The following is a 26956-nucleotide window of genomic DNA, read 5'->3' as shown; positions in this document are numbered from 1 at the left end:
ATCTGGCAGGACGGTAGTACTTCCCTGGGTGGTTGCTGTCTACCAACCTACTACCTATTTAAATATATATAAATATAAAAATAACCGGATATAAAAATAACCGGTTTCCCTGAATCCCTTTACTAAATATTACCCTGCTCACACTCCAACAGCTCGTCAGGTCCCAAATACCATTTGTCTCCATTCACTATCTAACACGCTCATGAACGCCTGCTGGAAGTCCAAGCTCCTCTCCCACAAAACCTCCCTTACCCCTTCCTTCCAACATTTTCGAGGACGACCCCTACCCAGCCTTCCTTCTCCTACAGATTTAAATGCTCTCCATGTCATTCTACTTTGATCCATTCTCTCTAAATGACCAAACCACCTCAATAACCCCTCTTCTGCCCTCTGACTAATGCTTTTATCAACTCCACACCTTCTCCTAATTTCCACACTCCTAATTTTCTGCATAATATTTACACCAAACATTGCCCTTAGACAGGACATCTCCACTGTCTCCAACCGTCTCCTCGCTGCTACATTTACCACCCAAGCTTCACACCCATATAAGAGTGTTAGTACTACTATGCTTTCATACATTCCCTTCTTTGCCTCCATAGAAAACGTTTTTTGACTCCACATATACCTCAGCGCACCACTCACCGTTTTTCCCTCATCAATTCTATGATTAACCTCGTCCTTCATAAATCCATCCGCCGACACGTCAACTCCCAAATATCTGAAAACATTCACTTCTTCCATACTCCTCCTCCCCAATTTGATATCCAGTTTTTCTTTATCTAAATCATTTGATACCCTCATCACCTTACTCTTTTCTACGTTCACTTTCAACTTCCTACCTTTACACACACTCCCAAACTCATCCACTAAGCTTCGCAATTTTTCTTTAGAATTTCCCATAAGCACAGTATCATCAGCAAAAAATAACTGTGTTAATTCCCATTTTGTATTTGATTCACCATAATTTAATCCCACCCTTCTTCCGAACACCCTAGCATTTACTTCCTTTACAACCCCATCTATAAATATATTAAACAACCATGGTGACATTACACATCCCTGTCTAAGACCTACTTTTACCGGGAAGTATTCTCCCTCTCTTCTACACACCCTAACCTGAGCCTCACTATCCTCATAAAAACTCTTTATAGCATTTAGTAACTTACAACCTATTCCATATACTTGCAACATCTGCCACATTGCTCCCCTATCCCCTATCCCCTATCCCCTATCCATATGCCTTTTCTAAATCCATATATGCAATAAAAACTTCCATACCTTTATCTAAATACTATTCACATATATGCTTCAATGTAAACACTTGACCTACACATCCCCTACCCACTCTGAAACCTCCTTGCTCATCCGCAATCCTACATTCTGTCTTTTACATCTAATTCTTTCAATTATGACCCTACCGTACACTTTTCCTGGTATACTCAGTAAACTTATTCCTCTATAATTTTTACAATCTCTTTTGTCCCCTTTCCCTTTATATAAAGGGACTATACATGCTCTCCGCCAATCCCTAGGTACCTTCCCCTCTTTCATACATTTATTAAACAAAAGTACCAACCACTCCAACACTATATCCCCCCTGCTTTTAACATTTCTGTCATGATCCCATCAGTTCCAGCTGCTTTACCCCCTTTCATTTTACGTAATGCCTCACGTACCTCCACCACACTTACATTCTGCTCTTCTTCACTCCTAAAAGATGGTATACCTCCCTGGCCAGTGCATGAAATTACCACCAGCCTTTCTTCCTCAACATTTAAAAGTTCCTCAAAATATTCTCGCCATCTTCCTAATACCTCCCTCTCCCCATCTACTAACTCCCCTACTCTGTTTTTAACTGACAAATTCATACGTTCCCTAGGGTTTCTTAACTTGTTTAACTCCAAAAATTTTTCTTATTTTCATTAAAATTTCTTGACAGTGGCTCTCCCACTCTATCATCTGCTCTCCTTTTGCACTCTCTCACCACTCTCTTCACCTTTCTTTTACTCTCCATATATTCTGCTCTTCTTATAACACTTCTGCTTTGTGAAAACCTCTCATAAGCTAACTTTTTCTCTTTTATCACACCCTTTACTTCATCATTCCACCAATCACTCATCTTTCCTCCTGCCCCCACCCTCCTATAACCACAAACTTCTGCCCCATCTTCTAATACTGCATTTTTAAAACTCATCCAACCCTCTTCAACCCCCCCACTACTCATCTTTGCACTAGCCCACCTTTCTGCCAATAGTCGCCTATATCTCACCCGAACTTAATTCTCCCTTAATTTATACACTTTCACTTCCCTCCTACTTGTTGTTGCCACCTTCCTCTTGTCCCATTTACCTCTTACTCTAACTGTAGCTACAACTAAATAATGATCCGATATATCAGTTGCCCCTCTATAAACATGTACATCCTGGAGCCTACCCATCAGCCTTTTATCCACCAATACATAATCTAACAAACTACTTTCATTACGTGCTACATCATACCTTGTATATTTATTTATCCTCGTTTTCATAAAATATGTATTACTTAATACCAAATCTCTTTCTACACATAGGTCAATTAAAGGCGCCCCATTTACATTTACCCCTGGCACCCCAAATTTACCTACTACTCCCTCCACAACATTTTTACCCACTTTAGCATTGAAATCCCCAACCACAAGTACTCTCACACTTGGTTCAAAACTCCCCACCCATTCACTCAACATTTCCCAAAAATCTCTCTCTCTCCTCTACACTTCTCTCTTCTCCAGGTGCATATACGCTTACTATAACCCACTTTTCACATCCAACCTTTATTTTACTCGACATAATCCTTGAATTAATACATCTATAGTCTCTCTTTTCCAGCCATAACTTATCCTTCAACATTATTGCTACTCCTTCTTTAGCTCTAACTCTATTTGAAACCCCTGTCCTAATCCCATTTATTCCTCTCCACTGAAACTCTCCCACCCCCTTCAGCTTTGTTTCACTTAAAGCCAGGACATCCAGCTTCTTCTCATTCATAACATCTCTTTCTTATCATCTGCACAACATCCACGCACATTCAGACTTCCCACTTAGAAAATTTTCTTCTTCTTATTCTTTTTAGTAATCTTTACAGGAAAAGGGGTTACTAGCCCATTGTTCCCGGCATTTTAGTTGACTTTTACAACACGCATGGCTTACGGAGGAAAAATTCTTATTCCACTTCCCCATGGATATAAAAGGAAAAGTAATAAGACCAAGAACTATTAAGATAAAATCAAAGAAAACTCAGATGAGTGTGTGTAAATAAACGTGTACATGCATGTGTAGTGTGACCTAAGTGTAAGTAGAAGTAGCAAGACATACCTGTAATCTTGCATATTTATGAGACAGACAAAAAATACCAGCAATCCTACCATCATGTAAAACAATTACAGGCTTTTGTTTTACACTCACTTGGCATTACGGTAGTACCTCCCTGGGTGGTTGCTGTCTACCAACCTACTACCTATAAAATGAAAGTGGCTACTCTCACTGCTATATATATATATATATATATATATATATATATATATATATATATATATATATATATATATATATATATATATATATATATATATATATATATACGTCGTGCCGAATATGTAAAACTGGGCAATTAGGACGAACTCATTTAAAATTAAGTCCTTTCTAAAAATTTCTCTTACACGTTTAAAGATATATTTTTTTCATTAAAGTTGATGTAAAAAATTATTATTTTGCACCAAAAGGAACTTAGAAAACTTACCTAACCTTATTATAACAAGCGCAATTTATTTTAGCCTAACCCAACTAAATATATGTTAGATTTGTTTACAATAATTTAATACTAAACAAACACAGTGAAATATATTTTTCTCGTTAGGTTCAGAATGATTTTGGCGAAATTATTGCATACACAAATTTTCACTTGTCCTATATGGCAAGATGAACGTTGCTATTTAAGCCAAGATCGCAAGTTCTGCCTATTCGGCACGACATATATATATATATATATATATATGTATATATATATATATATATATATATATATATATGTATATATATATATATATATATATGTATATATATATATATATATATATATATATATATATATATATATATATAAGTAGTCAAAAAAGCGGCTGGGGGGTCCCTTCCGGAAAAAGGCATGCGGCTGGGAGGTCCCTTCCGGTTTAGGCCTTCCACTGGACGGTGTATCCGGTCTAGGACCAGCGGCTGGAGGGTCCCCTTTTCACACCTAGGTGTTACTTCCGGTTTTGACCTTGACCTCGCCCTCGAGACTACCTCACCCTTGACCCCCCAACCAATACCCCCGCCCACGACCCCCCCTTCGCGACCCCCCCCTTCGCGACCCCACCGTCGCACCGCGCGCCCGCCCGCGCGCCCGCCCGCGCCCTTCGCGACCCCCGCCCGCGCCTTCTGCTGCGCCTTCTGCAGCGTCATCCGGATCGCCCCCGCGCCTCGAATTTTTTTTTCTTATGATCTCCTTGGATCAAGGTTTTTGGATTCCCCCCTACGGGGTTTCGAATTTTTTTTGAATTTCATTTTCTTGTGCTCTCCACTTCCTCGGATCCCCCTCCCACTTTCACCCCCCAACCCAAAAAATTTCTCGATAATACAAGTTTTTTGGATTCCCCCCTATGGGGTTTTCGAAATTCTCCATCTCCTTGGATCAAGGTTTTTTTGGGTACCCCTCCTTTCACCCCAAATTTTCTCGACAATACCATGACTCCATCTCCTCGGATCGAGTTTTTTGGATCCCCCCTATGGGGTTTTCGAAATTCTCCATCTCCTCGGATCAAATTTTCTCGACAATACCATGACTCCATCTCCTCGGATCAAGTTTTTCTCGAAATCAAAGTCTCCATCTCCTTGGATCAAATTTTTGGATTACCCCTCTCACTTTCACTCCCACCCCAAAATTTCTCGATAATACCAAGACTCCATCTCCTTGGATCAAGGTTTTTGGATTCCCCCCTCTGGGGGTAAGCATTCAAATGAACTCCTCCTATGGGGCATGCTTACTACAGGTCTAATGAAGGGTGTTTACTCGGCGGTCAGTGACGTCAGTATTCCTCTCATTAAGTTAAATGAACTAAAAAGGACCACGCGCACACAGGTTGAATCTTGTCTACCCTTTTACCCACCCTCCCAAACCCTCACACTCCAACCAACACCTCACAATTTTCACTCATAACCCCCCAATTTTTCTCGTTTTAACCCTTTAGTTCATTAAAGTTAATAAGGGGACACATGCATCAGAAAGTCACCACATCGCTTACATCCACTTTCGTTAAATTCACTACTCACAATTTTACATATTACGAAGTTAAATACGCACTTTTACTTTGAACATCTTCAAAACACTCTCATAAATCATTTGAATACTCACAAAAAATACCTTTATACATTTCCAAACAACACTGAAATACTCCAAAAACATCATTCGAACACCCCCAAATCACCTCTGAATACTCCCAGAACACCTTTATAAGTACTCTTGCACATCATTTGTGAACACCTTCATAAGTACTCTCATAATCATTTGTACACCTTCAAAAAACACAATTTGAGTACTCCCAATTACACCACCGAATACTACTAAAACACCGCTGAATTCAATCAAAACACCCTTCAACACCTTCAAAACACCTTTGAACACCTTCAAAACACCTTTGACACCTTCAAAAGACTCTTGAACACCTTCAAAAAACACCTTCGAACATTTCCAATCAACACTGAAACACTTCCAAAAACACAATTTGAGTACTCCCAATTACACCACTGAATTCTACTAAAACACCGCTGAATTCAATCAAAACACCCTTCAACACCTTCAAAACCCCTTTGAACACACTCAAAACACCTTTGAATAACCTCAAAACACCTTTGAACACCTTCAAAACACTCTCATAATCATTTGAACACACTCAAAACACCTTTGAATAACCTCAAATCACCTTTGAACACCTTCAAAACACCCTTGAACACCTTCAAAAAAAACAACATTTGAACACACTCAAAACACCTTTGAACATTTCCAAACAACACTGAAACACTTCCAAAAACACCATTTGAGTACTCCCAATTACACCACTGAATACTACTAAAACACCGCTGAATTCAATCAAAACACCCTTGATCACCTTCGAAAAACATTTGAACACACTCAAAACACCTTTGAATAACCTCAAAACACCTTTGAACACCTTCAAAACACCCTTGAACACCCTTGATCACCTTCAAAAAAACAACATTTGAACACACTCAAAACACCTTTGAACACCTTTGAACATTTCCAAACAACACTGAAACACTTCCAAAAACACCATTTGAGTACTCCCAAATACACCACTGAATACTAAAACACCACTGAATACACTCAAAACACCACCAAAATCACCATAAACTAAGATCAACACCCACATCCCACAACACCCACAACCCACAACACCCACAATTTTTTTCTCGTTTTATCTAATTTCATCAGAAAAAGTCCCAACAACAACCCACTTATAACATTTTTTTCGGTATCTCTAGTTCGACAACAACACCCACAACACCCACATCCCACAACACCCATGAACATTTCCAAAAACACTATTTGAGTACTCCCAATTACACCACTGATTACTACTAAAACACCGCTGAATTCAATCAAAACACCCTTCAACACCTTCAAACACCCTTGAACACCTTCAAAACACTCTTGAACACTTTCAAAAACACCTTTGAACATTTCCAATCAACACTGAAACACTTCCAAAAAACACAATTTGAGTACTCCCAATTACACCACTGATTACTACTAAAACACCGCTGAATTCAATCAAAACACCCTTCAACACCTTCAAACACCCTTGAACACACTCAAAACACCCTTCAACACCTTCAAAACACCTTTGATCACCTTCAAAAACACCTTTGAATACATTCAAAACACTCTCATAATCATTTGAACACACTCAAAACACCTTTGAACACCTTCAAAACACCCTTGAACACCCTTGATCACCTTCAAAAAAACAACATTTGAACACACTCAAAACACCTTTGAACACCTTTGAACATTTCCAAACAACACTGAAACACTTCCAAAAACACCATTTGAGTACTCCCAAATACACCACTGAATACTAAAACACCACTGAATACACTCAAAACACCACCAAAATCACCATAAACTAAGATCAACACCCACATCCCACAACACCCACAACCCACAACACCCACAATTTTTTTCTCGTTTTATCTAATTTCATCAGAAAAAGTCCCAACAACAACCCACTTATAACATTTTTTTCGGTATCTCTAGTTCGACAACAACACCCACAACACCCACATCCCACAACACCCATGAACATTTCCAAAAACACTATTTGAGTACTCCCAATTACACCACTGATTACTACTAAAACACCGCTGAATTCAATCAAAACACCCTTCAACACCTTCAAACACCCTTGAACACCTTCAAAACACTCTTGAACACTTTCAAAAACACCTTTGAACATTTCCAATCAACACTGAAACACTTCCAAAAAACACAATTTGAGTACTCCCAATTACACCACTGATTACTACTAAAACACCGCTGAATTCAATCAAAACACCCTTCAACACCTTCAAACACCCTTGAACACACTCAAAACACCCTTCAACACCTTCAAAACACCTTTGATCACCTTCAAAAACACCTTTGAATACATTCAAAACACTCTCATAATCATTTGAACACACTCAAAACACCTTTGAACACCTTCAAAACACCCTTGAACACCCTTGATCACCTTCAAAAAAACAACATTTGAACACACTCAAAACACCTTTGAACACTTCCAAAAAAACACAATTTGAGTACTCCCAATTACACCACTGAATACTACTAAAACACCGCTGATTTCAATCAAATCACCCTTCAACACCTTCAAAACACCTTTGAACACCTTCAAAGCACTCTTGAACACCCTCAAAAACACCTTTTGAATAACCTCAAAACACCTTTGAACACCTTCAAAACACCCTTGAACACCTTCAAAACACCCTTGATCACCTTCAAAAAACATTTGAACACACTCAAAACACCTTTGAACACCTTTGAACATTTCCAATCAACACATCATTTGAACACCTTCCAAACACCTTTGAACACCTTCAAAACACTCTCATAATCATTTGAACACACTCAAAACACCTTTGAATACTCACATAAACACCCTTGAACACCTTCAAAACACCCTTGAACACCTTCAAAACACCCTTGAACACCTTCAAAAAACATTTGAACACACTCAAAACACCTTTGAACACCTTTGAACATTTCCAATCAACACATCATTTGAACACCTTCCAAACACCTTTGAACACCTTCAAAACACTCTCATAATCATTTGAACACACTCAAAACACCTTTGAATACTCACATAAACACCCTTGAACACCTTCAAAACACCCTTGAACACCTTCAAAACACCCTTGAACACCTTCAAAAAACATTTGAACACACTCAAAAGTACTCTTGCACATCATTTGTACACCTTCAAAACACCCTTGAACACCTTCAAAACACCTTTGAATAACCTCAAAACACCTTCATAAGTACTCTCATAATCATTTGTACACCTTCAAAAAACACCTTTGAATACTCACATAAACACCCTTGAACACCTTCAAAAAACAACATTTGAACACACTCAAATCACCTTTGAACACCTTTGAACATCACCAAAACACTCTCATAAATCATTTGAGACCCCCTTTTCTCAATATCTCTCATCCACAACCTTTATCATCTCACTACAGAACAACCCCAAGATTACTTCGAACACTCTCATAAAGCATTTGAGTACTCACATAAACACTTTTGAACATTTCCAAACAACACTGAAGCACTTCCAAAATATCATTTTGATTACTCCCAAATAAGATTTGACAGCTCTAATTTATCTACACTTACACATTTCATTAAATTACATCTCATCCCCCCAAACTCCCCCCTCATTCTCCAGACTTTACAACATTAGCACAAAAAAAACTAACTCATACACTTATGACATGAGTCATTACCATATCTAACACACTGACTAACTTTGAACCAACTCTGAACACCACTGATCTTCTTCAAAAAATGCTCTGCACGTCATTTGAACACCTTCAAAAAAAACACCATCAAACACCTCCGAATACTCCCAAAAAACACTACTGATTACTACCAAATCACCACTGAATACTACCAATCACCGTCAAAATCACCAGAAACTAAGTTTAACATCACCATCTAACATCCTTTTTATAGAAATCCCCTCAAATCACTATAACCAAGAACTCCCTCCCCATTTGGCGCATGAAAAAAAAAAAAAACATGAACACAAACCTAATACGCAAACACTTAGTACATGATCACCATCAACTGAAAACATATCTTGTACACACACATAATATAAGACAATCACCAACTACAATCACCCATGTTCACTTACCTCAAAATCACCAATATCACAGAAAACAATCATTTTTATAAACATTTCACACACACACACAAAAAAAAAAAAAAATCATATTTGACAATATCTAAGCGCACTCACCTCACTACCACCAACACACGATGTCTCACCTCACAGGACCGACGAGCTCACCTCCAGTGACGTCACACTCCCATTGTGTTACTTGGTGGTTGGTAACATCACACCTAACCCCTCCTTGTTTCAACCTGTTGTACCCTACATTATCTAAGAACACTATATCCAAGACGATTACCAGATTTTATGATCCCCAACATCAAGATCACAGAAAACACACATTTTTATAATTATTCACACAAAAATCACGATCACCAATTCCATATCATGTTTACCGTCATCTATCAACACTAATCACCAAAAAATCTAAGATCATGCATCTCAAAACTACTATGATCACTGAAAACACTTATTTTTTAAACATTCGCACAAAAATAAGCCATACACAAAAATACCACAACACTTCCACCAACATCTATAACATAACATGAGCACTATAACATATCACTATCACAAAAAAAATAATACACAGACACCCACATATTATACATTTCAATTGCAAATTTAAGACATGAGACATACACACCAAATCTAAGACATTCACCTCCAACTAAGACATACACATCACCCTTAAAACTTCCTTATTCCGTATATCTCCTAGAGCTGTTTTAACCCCGACGGATCCATCACGACATGAGCCAGAGAACCATCTGCTCAGCACCTGCTATAAAACCACGTCGTGGTGGATCCGTCGGGTTAAATTAACTCTGAGAGATATACAGAATAAGAAGATTTTAAATTGTATGTGCTGAATGAAGTAGTATGTAGGTACTGATAATATATCTTCATGTGTCATTACAATTATGCCTTAATATAATGTCTGTATTTTGTGATAATGTGCTGTTATAATTAACATGTTTTATATTATAAATGTTAGTGAAAGTATTATTAATATATTTTAATGTAGCTATTTTAATATGAAATATTTATTTTCAATGATCATAGCGAATATGTAATCTTAGGCTGTGACTCTTAATAATTGAAGTGATAGGTGACTTGGCCAAACTGATATGGAAACCAATGATAAATATTTTGTGTGGCTCAAAACATAAATAATATTATTTTCTGTGATCTTGATATTAAATCTGTGTCATCTTGTGTTCTTAGGCTGTGAGCACAACAGTGGCTTTAAGAGAATTGATGTGATACCAGTAACACAGATGTGTTTTGTACTGACTTCGTCAGTCAGAGTGAACATCATGTGTTGTGTGTAGTAGTATCTATGTTGTCAAGTATGAGGCACAGTGTGGCCAGCCAGCAAAATGTTTGCTAAAATGGTATTTTCTGCTGATATTAGCGTATTTTGAGTGAAGTGACAATTGTGTTGCGTAACAAGGCTTATATTTTCGGGTGTGTGTCGCTGTGCAAGTAATGTTCATGTTTTTTCATGCAAGCGAAATTGCTTGGTATAATGACTGAGTTTCTATAAGAAGATGTTAAATATTGATGTTAAGCTTTTAGTTTCTGGTATTGTTTCAGTGATGCTGAAAATATTAAATGTTGTTTATTGTAGCTAGTATTTTGAGTATTCAAGTGTTTGATATTGTTTTGAAGGTGTTTAAAATGACATTAAGCTGAGAAAGAAAGAATCTGTTCAAGCAATTCCATGTAAACCAAATAATGTGTTTCATGTCACTAAGTGTATGAAGACAATTTTATTATGCAAAATCTGAGAGATTTGAGGGAGATAGTGCTAAACTAGCGAAATGGCTGTGAAAACAGGCAAACTGTCAAATATTATTTGAAATGTCAAAATGATATTTTGAAATACTATTATTTAAATATTCAAGCTACTTTGAAGGGTGTTCAAGTAAAGTGAGTAGGTTAGGATAAGTTAGGTTAGGTTATTTTAGGTTAGGTTAGGTTAGGATAAGTTAGGTTAGGTTAGGATAAGTTAGGATAGGTTAGATTAGATTAGGATAAGTTAGGTTAGGTTCGTTATTTTAGGTTAGGTTAGGTTAGGTTAGGTTATGTTAGGATAAGTTAGGTTAGGTTAGCTTAGGATAAGTTAGGTTAGGTTAGGTTAGGTTAGGTTAGGATAGGTTAGGTTAGGTTAGGACAGGTTAGGATAGGTTAGGTTAGGTTAGGTTAGGTTCGGTAGGTTAGGTAAGGTTAGGTTAGGTTAAGTTAGGTAGTATTCGAGGTGTTTGATGGAGTTAGGTTAGGTTAGGATAGGTTAGGTTAGGTTAGGATAGAGGTGTTTGATGGAGTTAGGTTGGGTTAGGTTAGGTTAGGTTAGGATAGAGGTGATTGATGGAGTTAGGTTAGGTTCGGTTAGGTGAGGTTAGGTTAGGTTAGGAATTAGGTTAGGTTAGGTTAGGTTAGGTTAGGATAGACAGTTGGTCTGGAAAGAGATGATTTTCTACCTTGGATGTTACCCGCATTTCATGGCGCCTGTCTGTCCTGAGTTGACGCAGGTGTTATGTTCTACCTTGGGTGTGAACCGCATTACGCCATGTGTTGGGGTGACCCACAATGAGTCTCTCAGAGCGAGGATAGTGCTTCTATTCGGAAATCGAGTAAATATTTCTACCATTGAGTGTGTTTACCAACAAGAAAATAATGTTCGATTTTACGATAAAGTTTTCAAAACTAATTTGGAAATATCCAAAAATGGAGTCGTTCAAAGTAATTCTGGAGTACTCAAATAGTGTTTTGGGGGTGTTCCAATATATTTTAGGTTAGGTTAGGATAGGTTCGGCTAGGTTAGGTTAGGTAAGGTTAAGATAGGTTAGGTTAGGTTAGGTTAGGGTAGGTTAGGTTAGGTTAGGTTAGGTTAAGTTAGGTTAGGCTAGGCTAGGTTAGGTTAGGTTGGGTTAGGTTAAGTTAGGTTAGGTTAGGTTAGGCTAGGTTAGGTTATGTAAGGTAAGGTTAGGTTAGGGTAGGTTCGGTTAGGTTAGGTTAGGTTAGGTTAAGTTAGGTTAGGTTAGGCTAGGTTAGGTTAGGATAAGTTAGGTAAGGTTAGGTTAGGTTAGGTTAGGCTAGGTTAGGATAAGTTAGGTTAGGTTAGGTTAGGTTAGGTTAGGTTAGGTTAGGATAAGTTAGGTTAGGTTAGGCTAGGTTAGGGATGTGTGTGTATGTGTGTGTGTGTGTGTGTGTGTGGGATGTGGGATGTGGGTGTTGTGGGATGTGGGTGTTGTTGTCGAACTAGAGATACCGAAAAGACGATATAAGTGGGTTGTTTTTGTGACTTTTTCTGATGTAGTGTGCCCCCTTATTAACTTTAATGAACTAAAAGGGTTAAAACGAGAAAAAAATGGGAGGTGTGGGTGTTGTGACTTTCTAATGAAATTAGATAAAACGAGAAAAAATTGTGGGTGTTGTGGGTTGTGGGTGTTGTGGGATGTGGGTGTTGATCTAAGTTTATGGTGATTTTGGTGGTGTTTTGAGTGTATTCAGTGGTGTTTTAGTATTCAGTGGTGTATTTGGGAGTACTCAAATGGTGTTTTTGGAAGTGTTTCAGTGTTGTTTGGAAATGTTCAAAGGTGTTCAAAGGTGTTTTGAGTGTGTTCAAGGGTGTTTGAAGGTGTTGAAGGGTGTTTTGATTGAATTCAGCGGTGTTTATGTGAGTATTCAAATGATTTATGAGAGTGTTTTGGTGATGTTCAAAGGTGTTCAAAGGTGATTTGAGTGTGTTCAAATGTTGTTTTTTGAAGGTGTTCAAGGGTGTTTATGTGAGTATTCAAAGGTGTTTTTTGAAGGTGTACAAATGATTATGAGAGTACTTATGAAGGTGTTTTGAGGTTATTCAAAGGTGTTTTGAAGGTGTTCAAGGGTGTTTTGAAGGTGTACAAATGATGTGCAAGAGTACTTTTGAGTGTGTTCAAATGTTTTTTGAAGGTGTTCAAGGGTGTTTTGAAGGTGTTCAAGGGTGTTTTGAAGGTGTTCAAGGGTGTTTATGTGAGTATTCAAAGGTGTTTTGAGTGTGTTCAAATGATTATGAGAGTGTTTTGAAGGTGTTCAAAGGTGTTTGGAAGGTGTTCAAATGATGTGTTGATTGGAAATGTTCAAAGGTGTTCAAAGGTGTTTTGAGTGTGTTCAAATGTTTTTTGAAGGTGTTCAAGGGTGTTTTGAAGGTGTTCAAGGGTGTTTTGAAGGTGTTCAAGGGTGTTTATGTGAGTATTCAAAGGTGTTTTGAGTGTGTTCAAATGATTATGAGAGTGTTTTGAAGGTGTTCAAAGGTGTTTGGAAGGTGTTCAAATGATGTGTTGATTGGAAATGTTCAAAGGTGTTCAAAGGTGTTTTGAGTGTGTTCAAATGTTTTTTGAAGGTGATCAAGGGTGTTTTGAAGGTGTTCAAGGGTGTTTTGAAGGTGTTCAAAGGTGTTTTGAGGTTATTCAAAAGGTGTTTTTGAGGGTGTTCAAGAGTGCTTTGAAGGTGTTCAAAGGTGTTTTGAAGGTGTTGAAGGGTGATTTGATTGAAATCAGCGGTGTTTTAGTAGTATTCAGTGGTGTAATTGGGAGTACTCAAATTGTGTTTTTTTGGAAGTGTTCAAAGGTGTTTTGAGTGTGTTCAAATGTTGTTTTTTTGAAGGTGATCAAGGGTGTTCAAGGGTGTTTTGAAGGTGTTCAAAGGTGTTTTGAGTGTGTTCAAATGATTATGAGAGTGTTTTGAATGTATTCAAAGGTGTTTTTGAAGGTGATCAAAGGTGTTTTGAAGGTGTTGAAGGGTGTTTTGAGTGTGTTCAAGGGTGTTTGAAGGTGTTGAAGGGTGTTTTGATTGAATTCAGCGGTGTTTTAGTAGTAATCAGTGGTGTAATTGGGAGTACTCAAATTGTGTTTTTGGAAGTGTTTCAGTGTTGATTGGAAATGTTCAAAGGTGTTTTTGAAAGTGTTCAAGAGTGTTTTGAAGGTGTTCAAGGGTGTTTGAAGGTGTTGAAGGCTGTTTTGATTGAATTCAGCGGTGTTTTAGTAGTAATCAGTGGTGTAATTGGGAGTACTCAAATAGTGTTTTTGGAAATGTTCATGGGTGTTGTGGGATGTGGGTGTTGTGGGTGTTGTTGTCGAACTAGAGATACCGAAAAAAATGTTATAAGTGGGTTGTTGTTGGGACTTTTTCTGATGAAATTAGATAAAACGAGAAAAAAATTGTGGGTGTTGTGGGTTGTGGGTGTTGTGGGATGTGGGTGTTGATCTTAGTTTATGGTGATTTTGGTGGTGTTTTGAGTGTATTCAGTGGTGTTTTAGTATTCAGTGGTGTATTTGGGAGTACTCAAATGGTGTTTTTGGAAGTGTTTCAGTGTTGTTTGGAAATGTTCAAAGGTGTTCAAAGGTGTTTTGAGTGTGTTCAAATGTTGTTTTTTTGAAGGTGATCAAGGGTGTTCAAGGGTGTTTTGAAGGTGTTCAAAGGTGTTTTGAGTGTGTTCAAATGATTATGAGAGTGTTTTGAATGTATTCAAATGTGTTTTTGAAGGTGATCAAAGGTGTTTTGAAGGTGTTGAAGGGTGTTTTGAGTGTGTTCAAGGGTGTTTGAAGGTGTTGAAGGGTGTTTTGATTGAATTCAGCGGTGTTTTAGTAGTAATCAGTGGTGTAATTGGGAGTACTCAAATGGTGTTTTTTGGAAGTGTTTCAGTGTTGATTGGAAATGTTCAAAGGTGTTTTTGAAAGTGTTCAAGAGTGTTTTGAAGGTGTTCAAGGGTGTTTGAAGGTGTTGAAGGGTGTTTTGATTGAATTCAGCGGTGTTTTAGTAGTAATCAGTGGTGTAATTGGGAGTACTCAAATAGTGTTTTTGGAAATGTTCATGGGTGTTGTGGGATGTGGGTGTTGTGGGTGTTGTTGTCGAACTAGAGATACCGAAAAAAATGTTATAAGTGGGTTGTTGTTGGGACTTTTTCTGATGAAATTAGATAAAACGAGAAAAAAATTGTGGGTGTTGTGGGTTGTGGGTGTTGTGGGATGTGGGTGTTGATCTTAGTTTATGGTGATTTTGGTGGTGTTTTGAGTGTATTCAGTGGTGTTTTAGTATTCAGTGGTGTATTTGGGAGTACTCAAATGGTGTTTTTGGAAGTGTTTCAGTGTTGTTTGGAAATGTTCAAAGGTGTTCAAAGGTGTTTTGAGTGTGTTCAAATGTTGTTTTTTTGAAGGTGATCAAGGGTGTTCAAGGGTGTTTTGAAGGTGTTCAAAGGTGTTTTGAGGTTATTCAAAGGTGTTTTGAGTGTGTTCAAATGTTTTTCGAAGGTGATCAAGGGTGTTTTGATTGAATTCAGCGGTGTTTTAGTAGTATTCAGTGGTGTAATTGGGAGTACTCAAATGGTGTTTTTGGAAGTGTTTCAGTGTTGTTTGGAAATGTTCAAAGGTGTTTTGAGTGTGTTCAAATGTTGTTTTTTTTGAAGGTGTTCAAGGGTGTTTTGAAGGTGTTCAAAGGTGATTTGAGGTTATTCAAAGGTGTTTTGAGTGTGTTCAAATGATTATGAGAGTGTTTTGAAGGTGTTCAAAGGTGTTTTGAGGTTATTCAAAGGTGTTTTGAGTGTGTTCAAAGGGGTTTTGAAGGTGTTGAAGGGTGTTTTGATTGAATTCAGCGGTGTTTTAGTAGAATTCAGTGGTGTAATTGGGAGTACTCAAATTGTGTTTTTGGAAGTGTTTCAGTGTTGATTGGAAATGTTCGAAGGTGTTTTTTGAAGGTGTTCAAGAGTCTTTTGAAGGTGTCAAAGGTGTTTTGAAGGTGTTCAAAGGTGTTTTGAAGGTGTTGAAGGGTGTTTTGATTGAATTCAGCGGTGTTTTAGTAGTATTCGGTGGTGTAATTGGGAGTACTCAAATTGTGTTTTTTGAAGGTGTACAAATGATTATGAGAGTACTTATGAAGGTGTTCAAATGATGTGCAAGAGTACTTATAAAGGTGTTCTGGGAGTATTCAGAGGTGATTTGGGGGTGTTCGAATGATGTTTTTGGAGTATTTCAGTGTTGTTTGGAAATGTATAAAGGTATTTTTTGTGAGTATTCAAATGATTTATGAGAGTGTTTTGAAGATGTTCAAAGTAAAAGTGCGTATTTAACTTCGTAATATGTAAAATTGTGAGTAGTGAATTTAACGAAAGTGGATGTAAGCGATGTGGTGACTTTCTGATGCATGTGTCCCCTTATTAACTTTAATGAACTAAAAGGGTTAAAACGAGAAAAATTGGGGGGTTATGAGTGAAAATTGTGAGGTGTTGGTTGGAGTGTGAGGGTTTGGGAGGGTGGGTAAAAGGGTAGACAAGATTCAACCTGTGTGCGCGTGGTCCTTTTTAGTTCATTTAACTTAATGAGAGGAATACTGACGTCACTGACCGCCGAGTAAACACCCTTCATTAGACCTGTAGTAAGCATGCCCCATAGGAGGAGTTCATTTGAATGCTTACCCCCAGAGGGGGGAATCCAAAAACCTTGATCCAAGGAGATGGAGTCTTGGTATTATCGAGAAATTTTGGGGTGGGAGTGAAAGTGAGAGGGGTAATCCAAAAATTTGATCCAAGGAGATGGAGACTTTGATTTCGAGAAAAACTTGATCCGAGGAGATGGAGTCATGGTATTGTCGAGAAATTTTTGGGGTTGGGGGGTGAAAGTGGGAGGGTGATCCGAGGAAGTGGAGACTTTGATATTGAGAAATTTTTTGGGGATGGGGGGTGAAAGGAGGGGTACCCAAAAACTTGATCCAAGGAGATGGAGAATTTCGAAAACCCCATAGGGGGGAATCCAAAAATTTGATCCAAGGAGATGGAGAATTTCGAAAACCCCATAGGGGGGATCCAAATTTTTGGGGTTGGGGGGTGAAAGTGGGAGGGGGATCCGAGGAGATGGAGTCATGGTATTGTCGGGAAAATTTGGGGTGAAAGGAGGGGTACTCAAAAAATTTGATCTGAGGAGATGGAGAATTTCGAAAACCCCATAGGGGGGAATCCAAAAACCTTGATCCGAGGAGATGGAGTCATGGTAATATCGAGAAATTTTGGGATGGGGGTGAAAGTGAGAGGGGGAACCTTAAAAACTTGATCCGAGGAGATGGAGAGCACAAGAAAATGAAATTCAAAAAAAATTCGAAACCCCGTAGGGGGGGGAATCCAAAAACCTTGATCCAAGGAGATCATAAGAAAAAAAATTCGAGGCGCGGGGTCGATCTGGACGACGCTGCAGAAGGCGCAGCAGAAGGCGCGCGGGCGGGGCGCGCGGACGGGCGCGTGGGCGGGCGGGCGCGCGGGCGCGGCGCGACGGCGGGGTCGCGAAGGGGGGGGGGTCGTGGGCGGGGGTACTGGTTGGGGGGGGGTAAGGGTGAGGTAGTCTCGAGGGCGAGGTCAAGGTCAAAACCGGAAGTAACACCTAGGTGTGAAAAGGTGACCCTCCAGCTGCTGGTCCTAGACCGGATACACCGCCCAGTGGAAGGCCTAAACCGGAAGGGACCTCCCAGCCGCATGCCTTTTTCCGGAAGGGACCCCCCAGCCGCTTTTTTGACTACTTATACATATATACACATATATATATATATACATATATACACATATATATATATATACATATATACACATATATATATATATACATATATACACATTATATATATATATACATATATACACATATATATATATATACATATATATATATATATATATATACATATATATAGTGAAATTCCAAGCGTTTTCGTGATTTCTCACATTATCAAGGAACTATAAAATAAATACTCTCCTTGATGACACGGAAACTTATTCTAAACCATAGAAACTGTTAACAGTAATTTCAATAAAACAATAAAATGTCTACTGAAAGGCAAAGATGAATTAAAAAATTTACTTCCACTAATCCATCTTTACCCTACATGTACGGATAAATAAAATCTCACAAACCAGGTAATCCAGTTAGACTAATTATTAGCTCCATAGGATCAGTTTCTTATAAATTATTTAAATGGCTTGTTGATATTTTGAGCCCTATTGTTGGTAAAATTTCTAACTTTAATGCTAAAGATAACACAGATTTAGTGGATAAATAAAGCTCCTTAAATTATGCTAACATGCTTAGTTTTGATGTTACTTCTTTGTTTACAAAAAATCCAGTTGATGATTTATTAAGTTTCTTATCTGAAGAACTTGTTAATTACGATTTACCATTGCCGGTTCCTACTCTAATTAAACTTGTTGATGCAAAATTTGTATCTAATGGCGAGTTTTACACTCATAAGTTTGGTATGGCAATGGGAAATCCTCTTTCACCTGTTCTTTGTAATTTATACATGGAATTTTTTGAACAAGGTTACTGAACCCAGTCCTTTCTAATAGAGCTAAATGGAACAGATATCTTGATGATATTTTGTGTTTTTGCCCAAGAATTTAGATTTAAACCATTTTCTTGTCAAATTACATAGCTTAGCTATTCTATAAATTTTACTGTTGAGTTCGAAGAAAATAACTCATTCCCTTTCCTAGATGTATTATTAACGGTAACAATGATTTTAAATTTTAAATTTGCAGAAAAGCAATAAATATCTGTTCTATGTCCACTATTATTCTTCACATCAAGATAGAGTTAAACTGTCGGGTTTCTCGTCAATGTTTTTGAGAGCTTTACGTATTTGTAGTCCAGAGTTCATAGATGAAGAAATATCCAAAATTTATGAAATAGCTAATGATCTGAAATACCCGAGAAACTTAACTGATAATTCCCTTAAATTGCTAGAAATACATTTTACAATCCAAAAAGGGACAACCAGCCTTATTCAACTAAAAATATGTTGGCTCTCCCTCGCCATTTATTTAAAAATCTTGACAGACTCAAAAAACTTTTCATACAAAAAAATCCCCCCAAAATGTTGACGGATGTCTTTATAAGATTCCTTGTCAAATATGTGATAAAGTTTATTAAGGTCAAACTGGTAAAAGTCTTGAACTAAGGTTAAAACAACTTAAATATAGTATTAGAAGTAGACAAGATTCCAATGCTCTATTTATTCATGTGAGAGATTTTAACCATCCAATTGATTTACAAAAGTTTGAGAAAGTAGTATCAAGCAAGTTCATGGTCGACAGGAATGTAATTGAATCTTGTTTCATAAAAAGTAGTTTTGAAAATAATATGAATATTTCCTTTGGTTTATATAAACTGGATTCATTTGTAATTAATAATTAAGCCGTGGTTCAGGGATCACTGACTAGTTACCTACATCATCATAAAAAGTCAGGTGTTGTTGTGGGGTGGTAGCGAGGTGTAGTCCCGTTCTTATGTGCCTTCCTGTTAACCTTTTATTTTTATAGTCCCTTGACAATGTGAGAAGTCACGAAAGCGCTTGGAATTTCATTATTTTTTTACAGTGGCTGTTCTGCATATTGTGATGCCACCTGTTTACTGTAATCTTATTGTATAATCTTATTGCATATGCTTGTATGTATATTTTTTTTATTAACACACTGTCCGATTCCCACCAAGGCAGGATGGCCCGAAAAAGAAAAACTTTCACCATCATTCACTCCATCACTGTCTTGCCAGAAGGGTGCTTTACACTACAGTTTTTAAACTGCAACATTAACACCCCTCCTTCAGAGTGCAGGCACTGTACTTCCCATCTCCAGGACTCAAGTCCGGCCTGCCGGTTTCCCTGAACCCCTTCATAACTGTTACTTTGCTCACACTCCAACAGCACGTCAAGTATTAAAAACCATTTGTCTCCATTCACTCCTATTAAACACGCTCACGCATGCCTGCTGGAAGTCCAAGCCCCTAGCACACAAAACCTCCTTTACCCCCTCCCTCCAACCTTTCCTAGGCCGACCCCTACCCCACCTTCCTTCCACTACAGACTGATACACTCTTGAAGTCATTCTGTTTCGCTCCATTCTCTCCACATGTCCGAACCACCTCAACAACCCTTCCTCAGCCCTCTGGACAACAGTTTTGGTACTCTCGCACCTCCTCCTAACTTCCAAACTACGAATTCTCTGCATTATATTCACACCACACATTGCCCTCAGACACGACATCTCCACTGCCTCCAGCCTTCTCCTCGCTGCAACATTCATCACCCATGCTTCACACCCATATAAGAGCGTTGGTAAAACTATACTCTCATACATTCCCCTCTTTGCCTCCAAGGACAAAGTTCTTTGTCTCCACAGACTCCTAAGTGCACCGCTCACCTTTTTCCCCTCATCAATTCTATGATTCACCTCATCCTTCATAGACCCATCCGCTGACACGTCCACTCCCAAATATCTGAATACATTCAACTCCTCCATACTCTCTCCCTCCAATCTGATATCCAATCTTTCATCACCTAATATTTTTGTTATCCTCATAACCTTACTCTTTCCTGTATTCACTTTTAATTTTTTTCTTTTACATACCCTACCAAATATATGTATACATATGTATATGTATATATATATATATATATATATATATATATATATATATATATATATATATATATATATATATATATATATATATATATATATATATATATACATACATACATATGCATATACACTTAAATTGGTGTTGACAACAGTTGAGCCATGCAGTAAACCCTTCAGTATGGACACAAACTTGGGCTGCATCTACCTCAATACAACAAGTGTAGCCTGGACTGTCGCAAGGAGCTACTGCATGAGATTCGGAGCAGATCTTTATGATGCTAGTGATGCTGGGAACTTTAATGCTCTACAGCACTACATCTTCCCACTCTCGTCCAGTGGTAATTAGACTGAGTTTAATTTTATGTCAGTGTGTGTGTGTGTGTGTGTGTGTGTGTGTGTGTGTGTGTGTGTGTGTGTGTGTGTATGCTGTTCACGGGGCTGATCATGGTTTGCAACTTTTTATCAAACACTGAAGTATATCTGGAACAGAGAAGAAAAACCTTATATCTCATTGTGCTAGGATGAGGAACACAAAATATACCAAATATATATCGAATATATTTACTTAGTCCTATCCCCCGTCCCTCTCACAGTCACCTAGCAAAATATGGGTTTAGAACATCAGATTATAAGAATTATAAGAACAGAGGAGCATTGCCACTCTCTGACCCATGCTAGGCAGGTACCTCTGACCCATGTTAGACAGGTTCCTCTGACCCACGCTAGGCAGGTACCTCCGACCCATTCTTGACAGGTACTTCTGATCACTATTCTTGTTGCACACGGTATGAGGATACTGATAAGATGTGCAAAAAGACACATAAGTAGAGTTTGAAATTATTGTACCTATGTCTCGTTTACTACACCTAGTCATTCATACACTAGGCTGATGTATTTTCCAAGATACTCAAGGTACTGGCAGAGTCGGTGATACCAGTGGGTATTTTAACCCTAAAAATTATTTAAAATTATTAGTTTTTCTGAATCAGTGTGTAGAGAAGAGAAACAGTCTTTATAGGTATCCCGTAGCTCGGTTGGTAGCGTACTCGGCTCACACATTGTGTCCGTGGTTTGATCCCCGGTAAGAGTAGAAACACTGGGTGTGTTTTCTTACACCTGCTGTCTCTGTTCACCTAGCAGTAAGTAGGTACGTGGGTGTTAATGGACAGTTGTGGGTGGCATCCTGGGGGTGCCAGTATACCTCGGATAGGCTGGGATATGAAATAACTGAGGTGGAATAACAACTCTTAGCCTGTAAATTTGATTTTTATAAAGAAAAAAAAAGACTCATTCTACTAAATCTGAGTGGATAAAGACAGACATGTACACTTCATATTTAATTAAGGGAACGTTTCGCCGTGATTGGCTTTCTCACCACTAGAGGAAAAACGTTTCTTGTCATAAACGCCCTGAACCGTAAGTAAGTGTCTGTATCCACCATCCCATTTACGACTAAATAATCTGTTGTTCTTCCATGCAGACGTGTGGGTGGGTGTCATCGCTCGGAAATGGCTGGACGGAAGCAATGTGACAAGTGCTCAGTGGATTTCATGGGCACCAAATGATCCCCCTGGAGTGTGCGCCAGAATGAGACAACAGTCGCCCAGTCTGCCCTTACTCGATGACATCGCCTGCTCTACTACCTACTCCTTCCTCTGTCACTTGAATATTACAGGACAGTGAGGACCCTCGAGACCGTCAATCCACTACTTCGTACCGCCGTTGAATGCTATCCTAACTAAATTGTTCCATCGTTCAGTTGCAACATCGATGAACTGCAACATAACCTAATTATACTACATCAGATTTGTACTATAAATTAAGTGAATAATTGCTAAATTGTGACTTTGTTGCTGTGATACAAATGGTTCATTATCTTTCCCTGATCCAGTAGTGATTCCACAAAGTGAATATTTATAACAAAAAAGGCACAATACCGTGACCGGAACAATACACAAACAACCTGCACATAGAAGAGAGGAGTTACAACGACGTTCTGGTCCGACTTGGACCATTTACAAAGTCACAGTGTGACTTTGTAAATGGTCCAAGTCGGACTAAAACATCGTCGTAAGCTCCTCTCTTCTCTCTGCTGTCATGATTGTGACCAGACCTACCTGGAGTTCATTACCTTTGTAAATTGTGAGTTCATTACCTTTGTAACTTGCTCAGCTAATCTACCTTGTCTATAATTACTATCTTATTTACTTTGTTTTCGTGAGGTGAAGATCCTAGACTTCACCTTACGAAAATAAGTAAATACGATAGTAATTATGGACAGAGTAGATTATAGAGGAAAAACTCATGTTATTAGAAGACAGGAGAATTTACCTGTCTCTTAATGACTTAACTCAGTCACGTAACCTAGCATAAGTCTTGCTCCAGTCACAACAAATTAAATTACTGAAAATAAACATATGCTATCGAATAAATTTCTATTATTAATTATCCACAGAACCTTTAATAATAACTTACCACCAAAGATATTTCCTTTCATGTTGAAATTATTAAAAAAAATAAATTAATAAATACATATTGGATATTACAATATTGGGACTGAGAATTGTATGTACCACTAAAACAATAAATGAGGTCAATATATCCGGTATTTGTTAGTATCCTCATCTACTTAACAAAATGACGAAATCGTAATAACACGATTGTCAACAAATCACATAACGGATGGGAATCGAACTCATGACGGGTGAGCCATAAAATTCAGACACTGGTGCAGACAGCCTACGCTGTCTGCCAGCTGAGTTCATATTTCGTGCCATGCTCGTGCTGCCACTTATAGGCTCATACCGAGTTCAGAAACACCACGCTTACATCGCCTAGAATCAACACAAGGCCTACTTTCTCTCTCCCTCGCAGCCTGGCCCCTCGGGGCCATGGACACACTGCCTGTGTACCTTCGATATCGCAAATAAAGTAAGAAGCCTCCGAAGCCTTATCATTACTCCCCGCCTGCAACAACCACCCCAATTAATTCCTCAGAAAACATTGGTGGAGAGCGATGGTCGCAGCACGTGTGTTTGCCCCGGGAGAGAGGGAAGGAGGGGAAATGGAGTTGTCTTCACTTCATAAGATAAGATAAGATAAGATTTCGTTCGGATTTTTAACCCCGGAGGGTTAGCCACCCAGGATAACCCAAGAAAGTCAGTGCGTCATCGAGGACTGTCTAACTTATTTCCATTGGGGTCCTTAATCTTGTCCCCCAGGATGCGACCCACACCAGTCGACTAACACCCAGGTACCTATTTGCTGCTAGGTGAACAGGACAACAGGTGTCAGGAAACGAGTCGAAATGTTTCTACCCGCCGGGAATCGAACCCGGGCCCTCCGTGTGTGAAGCGGGAGTTTTAGCCACCATGCCACCGGACCACCCTATACAGGAAGCATCTGTCTCTCAACGAGTTATCCCGAAGTCGTGTGTGAAAGTCTCAGCAGCCAGACATTGGTACAAGCAGGATCTTGCCGAAATTTGCCGAATTTCTGTTAGCAAGTCAGAGGTGGATTTGTGGTGATTTTTGTACTCAGTGTGGTGTGGTAGAATGCGCTATTCTCCTCGTGTGTTGTGAGGTGTTATACTCACCCCAAGATCTTTCTCCTTGAGAGTGGGTGTGTGTGTGTGTGTGTGTGTGTGTGTGTGTGTGTGTGTGTGTACTCACCTCACCTAGTTGAGGTTGCAGGGGTCGAGTCCGAGCTCCTGGCCCCGCCTCTTCACTGATCGCTACTAGGTCACTCTCCCTGAACCGTGAGCTTTATCATACCTCTGCTTAAAGCTATGTATGGATCCTGCCTCCACTACATCGCTTCCCAAACTATTCCACTTACTGACTACTCTGTGGCTGAAGAAATACTTCCTAACATCCCTGTGATTCATCTGTGTCTTCAACTTCCAACTGTGTCCCCTTCTTACTGTGTCCAGTCTCTGGAACATCCTGTCTTTGTCCACCTTGTCAATTCCTCTCAGTATTTTGTATGTCGTTATCATGTCCCCCCTATCTCTCCTGTCCTCCAGTGTCGTCAGGTTGATTTCCCTTAACCTCTCCTCGTAGGACATACCTCTTAGCTCTGGGACTAGTCTTGTTGCAAACCTTTGCACTTTCTCTAGTTTCTTTACGTGCTTGGCTAGGTGTGGGTTCCAAACTGGTGCCGCATACACCAATATGGGCCTAACATACACGGTGTACAGGGTCCTGAACGATTCCTTATTAAGGTGTCGGAATGCGGTTCTGAGGTTTGCTAGGCGCCCATATGCTGCAGCCGTTATTTGGTTGATGTGCGCTTCAGGAGATGTGCCTGATGTTATACTCACCCCAAGATCTTTTTCCTTGAGTGAGGTTTGTAGCCTCTGGCCCCCTAGACTGTACTCCTTCTGCGGTCTTCTTTGCCCCTCCCCAATCTTCATGACTTTGCACTTGGTGGGGTTGAACTCCAGGAGCTAATTGCTGGACCGGGTCTGCAGTCTGTCCAGACCCCTTTGTAGTTCTGCCTGGTCTTCGATCGAGTGAATTCACATCAACTTCACGTCATCTGCAAACAGGGACACCTCAGAGTCTATTCCTTCCATCATGTCGTTCACAAATACCAGAAACAGCGCTGGTCCTAGGACTGACCCCTGTGGGTCCCCACTGGTCACAGGTGCCCACTCTGACACCTCGCCAAGTACCATGACTCGCTGCTGTCTTCCTGACAAGTATTCCCTGATCCATTGTAGTGCCTTCCCTGTTATCCCTGCTTGGTCCTCCAGTTTTTGCACTAATCTCTTGTGTGGAACTGTGTCAAACGCCTTCTTGCAGTCCAAGAATATGTGTGTGTGTGTGTGTGTGTGTGTGTGTGTGTGTGTGTGTGTGTGTGTGTGTGTGTGTGTGTGTGTGTGTGTGTCATGTGGGTTCGATAACATGGATGGGGTAAAAACACTCACGTAGGCTGGTTAGTACATATAATTAAACGGAAAGTATGGGAAGCACCATCAGCCGACCTGCCTCTCTCTGCTCTTTATCTCAGACTGACCCACCAGTACCTAGCAGGTGAACGACATTCAAAAACATGCTATGATCAGCAGCAACATGAATATAACGGGCTTGTTTGGTATTCTGGTAGAGCGGTGTTAATGATATACTTCTTCGGAGGCTTCTTACTTTATTGATAACTAGTGTTGGGTTACACAGGCTTGTGTGTTTGTGCCCATGGCCCGGGCAGGGCCATGCCCACGAGAGAGAGCTGGGAGTACTTGTGTGTTGATGCCAGACCGCTGTGTGAGTGAGGGCGAGGCAAGTCTGGGCATACTGAAATGGCAAGGCCTATAGATGGCAGCACCTTAGTGGCGCGAAATATGAACTAAGCTGGCAGACAGCATGGGCTGTCTGTGCAGACAGTACAGGCTGTCTACATACGCTCGGCCACCTATCGTGCATCGTCCCGACGCGACAACTGGTGGTAAAAGAAACTCGGTCTCTCTCTCGTAGGAACAGGGCACAGAACACAAAATAAAAACATATATATACATATGGACATGGAAAAAAAACTTCCTACAGGGAGGGAAGAAAAAACCATGTGGGGTGTGCTGAACATCGTGGTCAAAGGCAGTGAGCGTCGATGGGCATCACTGCACGACTTCCTGCGTCTGGACAGATACTGCAACACGGGAGACATCGCTGCGGCTGAGCTGTGACGTAACAGGGTACGGTCTCCTCTGGAACGGTGAAGCAGACAACGTAGGAGTCGCTGCAGGTTTTCACTCAACCTGGGGCACGACATGGTGGTGCCCTCGAGTGAGGCATCGACAAAACTCGGCAACTGGGCAGGACTTCTGGCAAGCGACTCAGGACACTTCTCGACTGGTACTGTCGCTGGGCTGTCACTGCCGGCGAGCGTGAAGCGAGTTGTGGAGCGAGTCGTGGCAGAGACGACTGGGCGAAACATCTGGAAGTCGTAACATCATACACCAGACTGCAGTGAGAGAGCTAGCAGTCAAAGTGACATCTTCTTTGTGCAGGCTGCTCACTGAAGCT

General features: G+C 39.6%; 1 protein-coding gene across 1 annotated transcript in view; it reads left to right on the top strand.

Moving 5' to 3' along the window:
• The window catches only part of LOC138855233 (uncharacterized), a 32170-nt gene extending 9341 nt beyond the window's left edge, over window positions 1-22829 (top strand). Inside the window, exons 2-3 of the mRNA XM_070103528.1 lie at window positions 21089-21274; window positions 22417-22829. Of these exons, the coding sequence (XP_069959629.1) occupies window positions 21089-21274; window positions 22417-22619 (389 nt within the window). The 3' untranslated portion in view covers window positions 22620-22829. The remainder of the gene's footprint in view (window positions 1-21088; window positions 21275-22416) is intronic.
• The last annotated feature ends 4127 nt before the right edge of the window (window positions 22830-26956 follow it).

Source organism: Cherax quadricarinatus, chromosome 85 (assembly GCF_038502225.1).
Source record: "Cherax quadricarinatus isolate ZL_2023a chromosome 85, ASM3850222v1, whole genome shotgun sequence".
NCBI lineage: Eukaryota > Metazoa > Arthropoda > Malacostraca > Decapoda > Parastacidae > Cherax > Cherax quadricarinatus.
The sequence above is the reverse complement of the archived record's forward strand: the minus strand, read 5'-3'. Positions and strand labels throughout refer to the sequence as shown.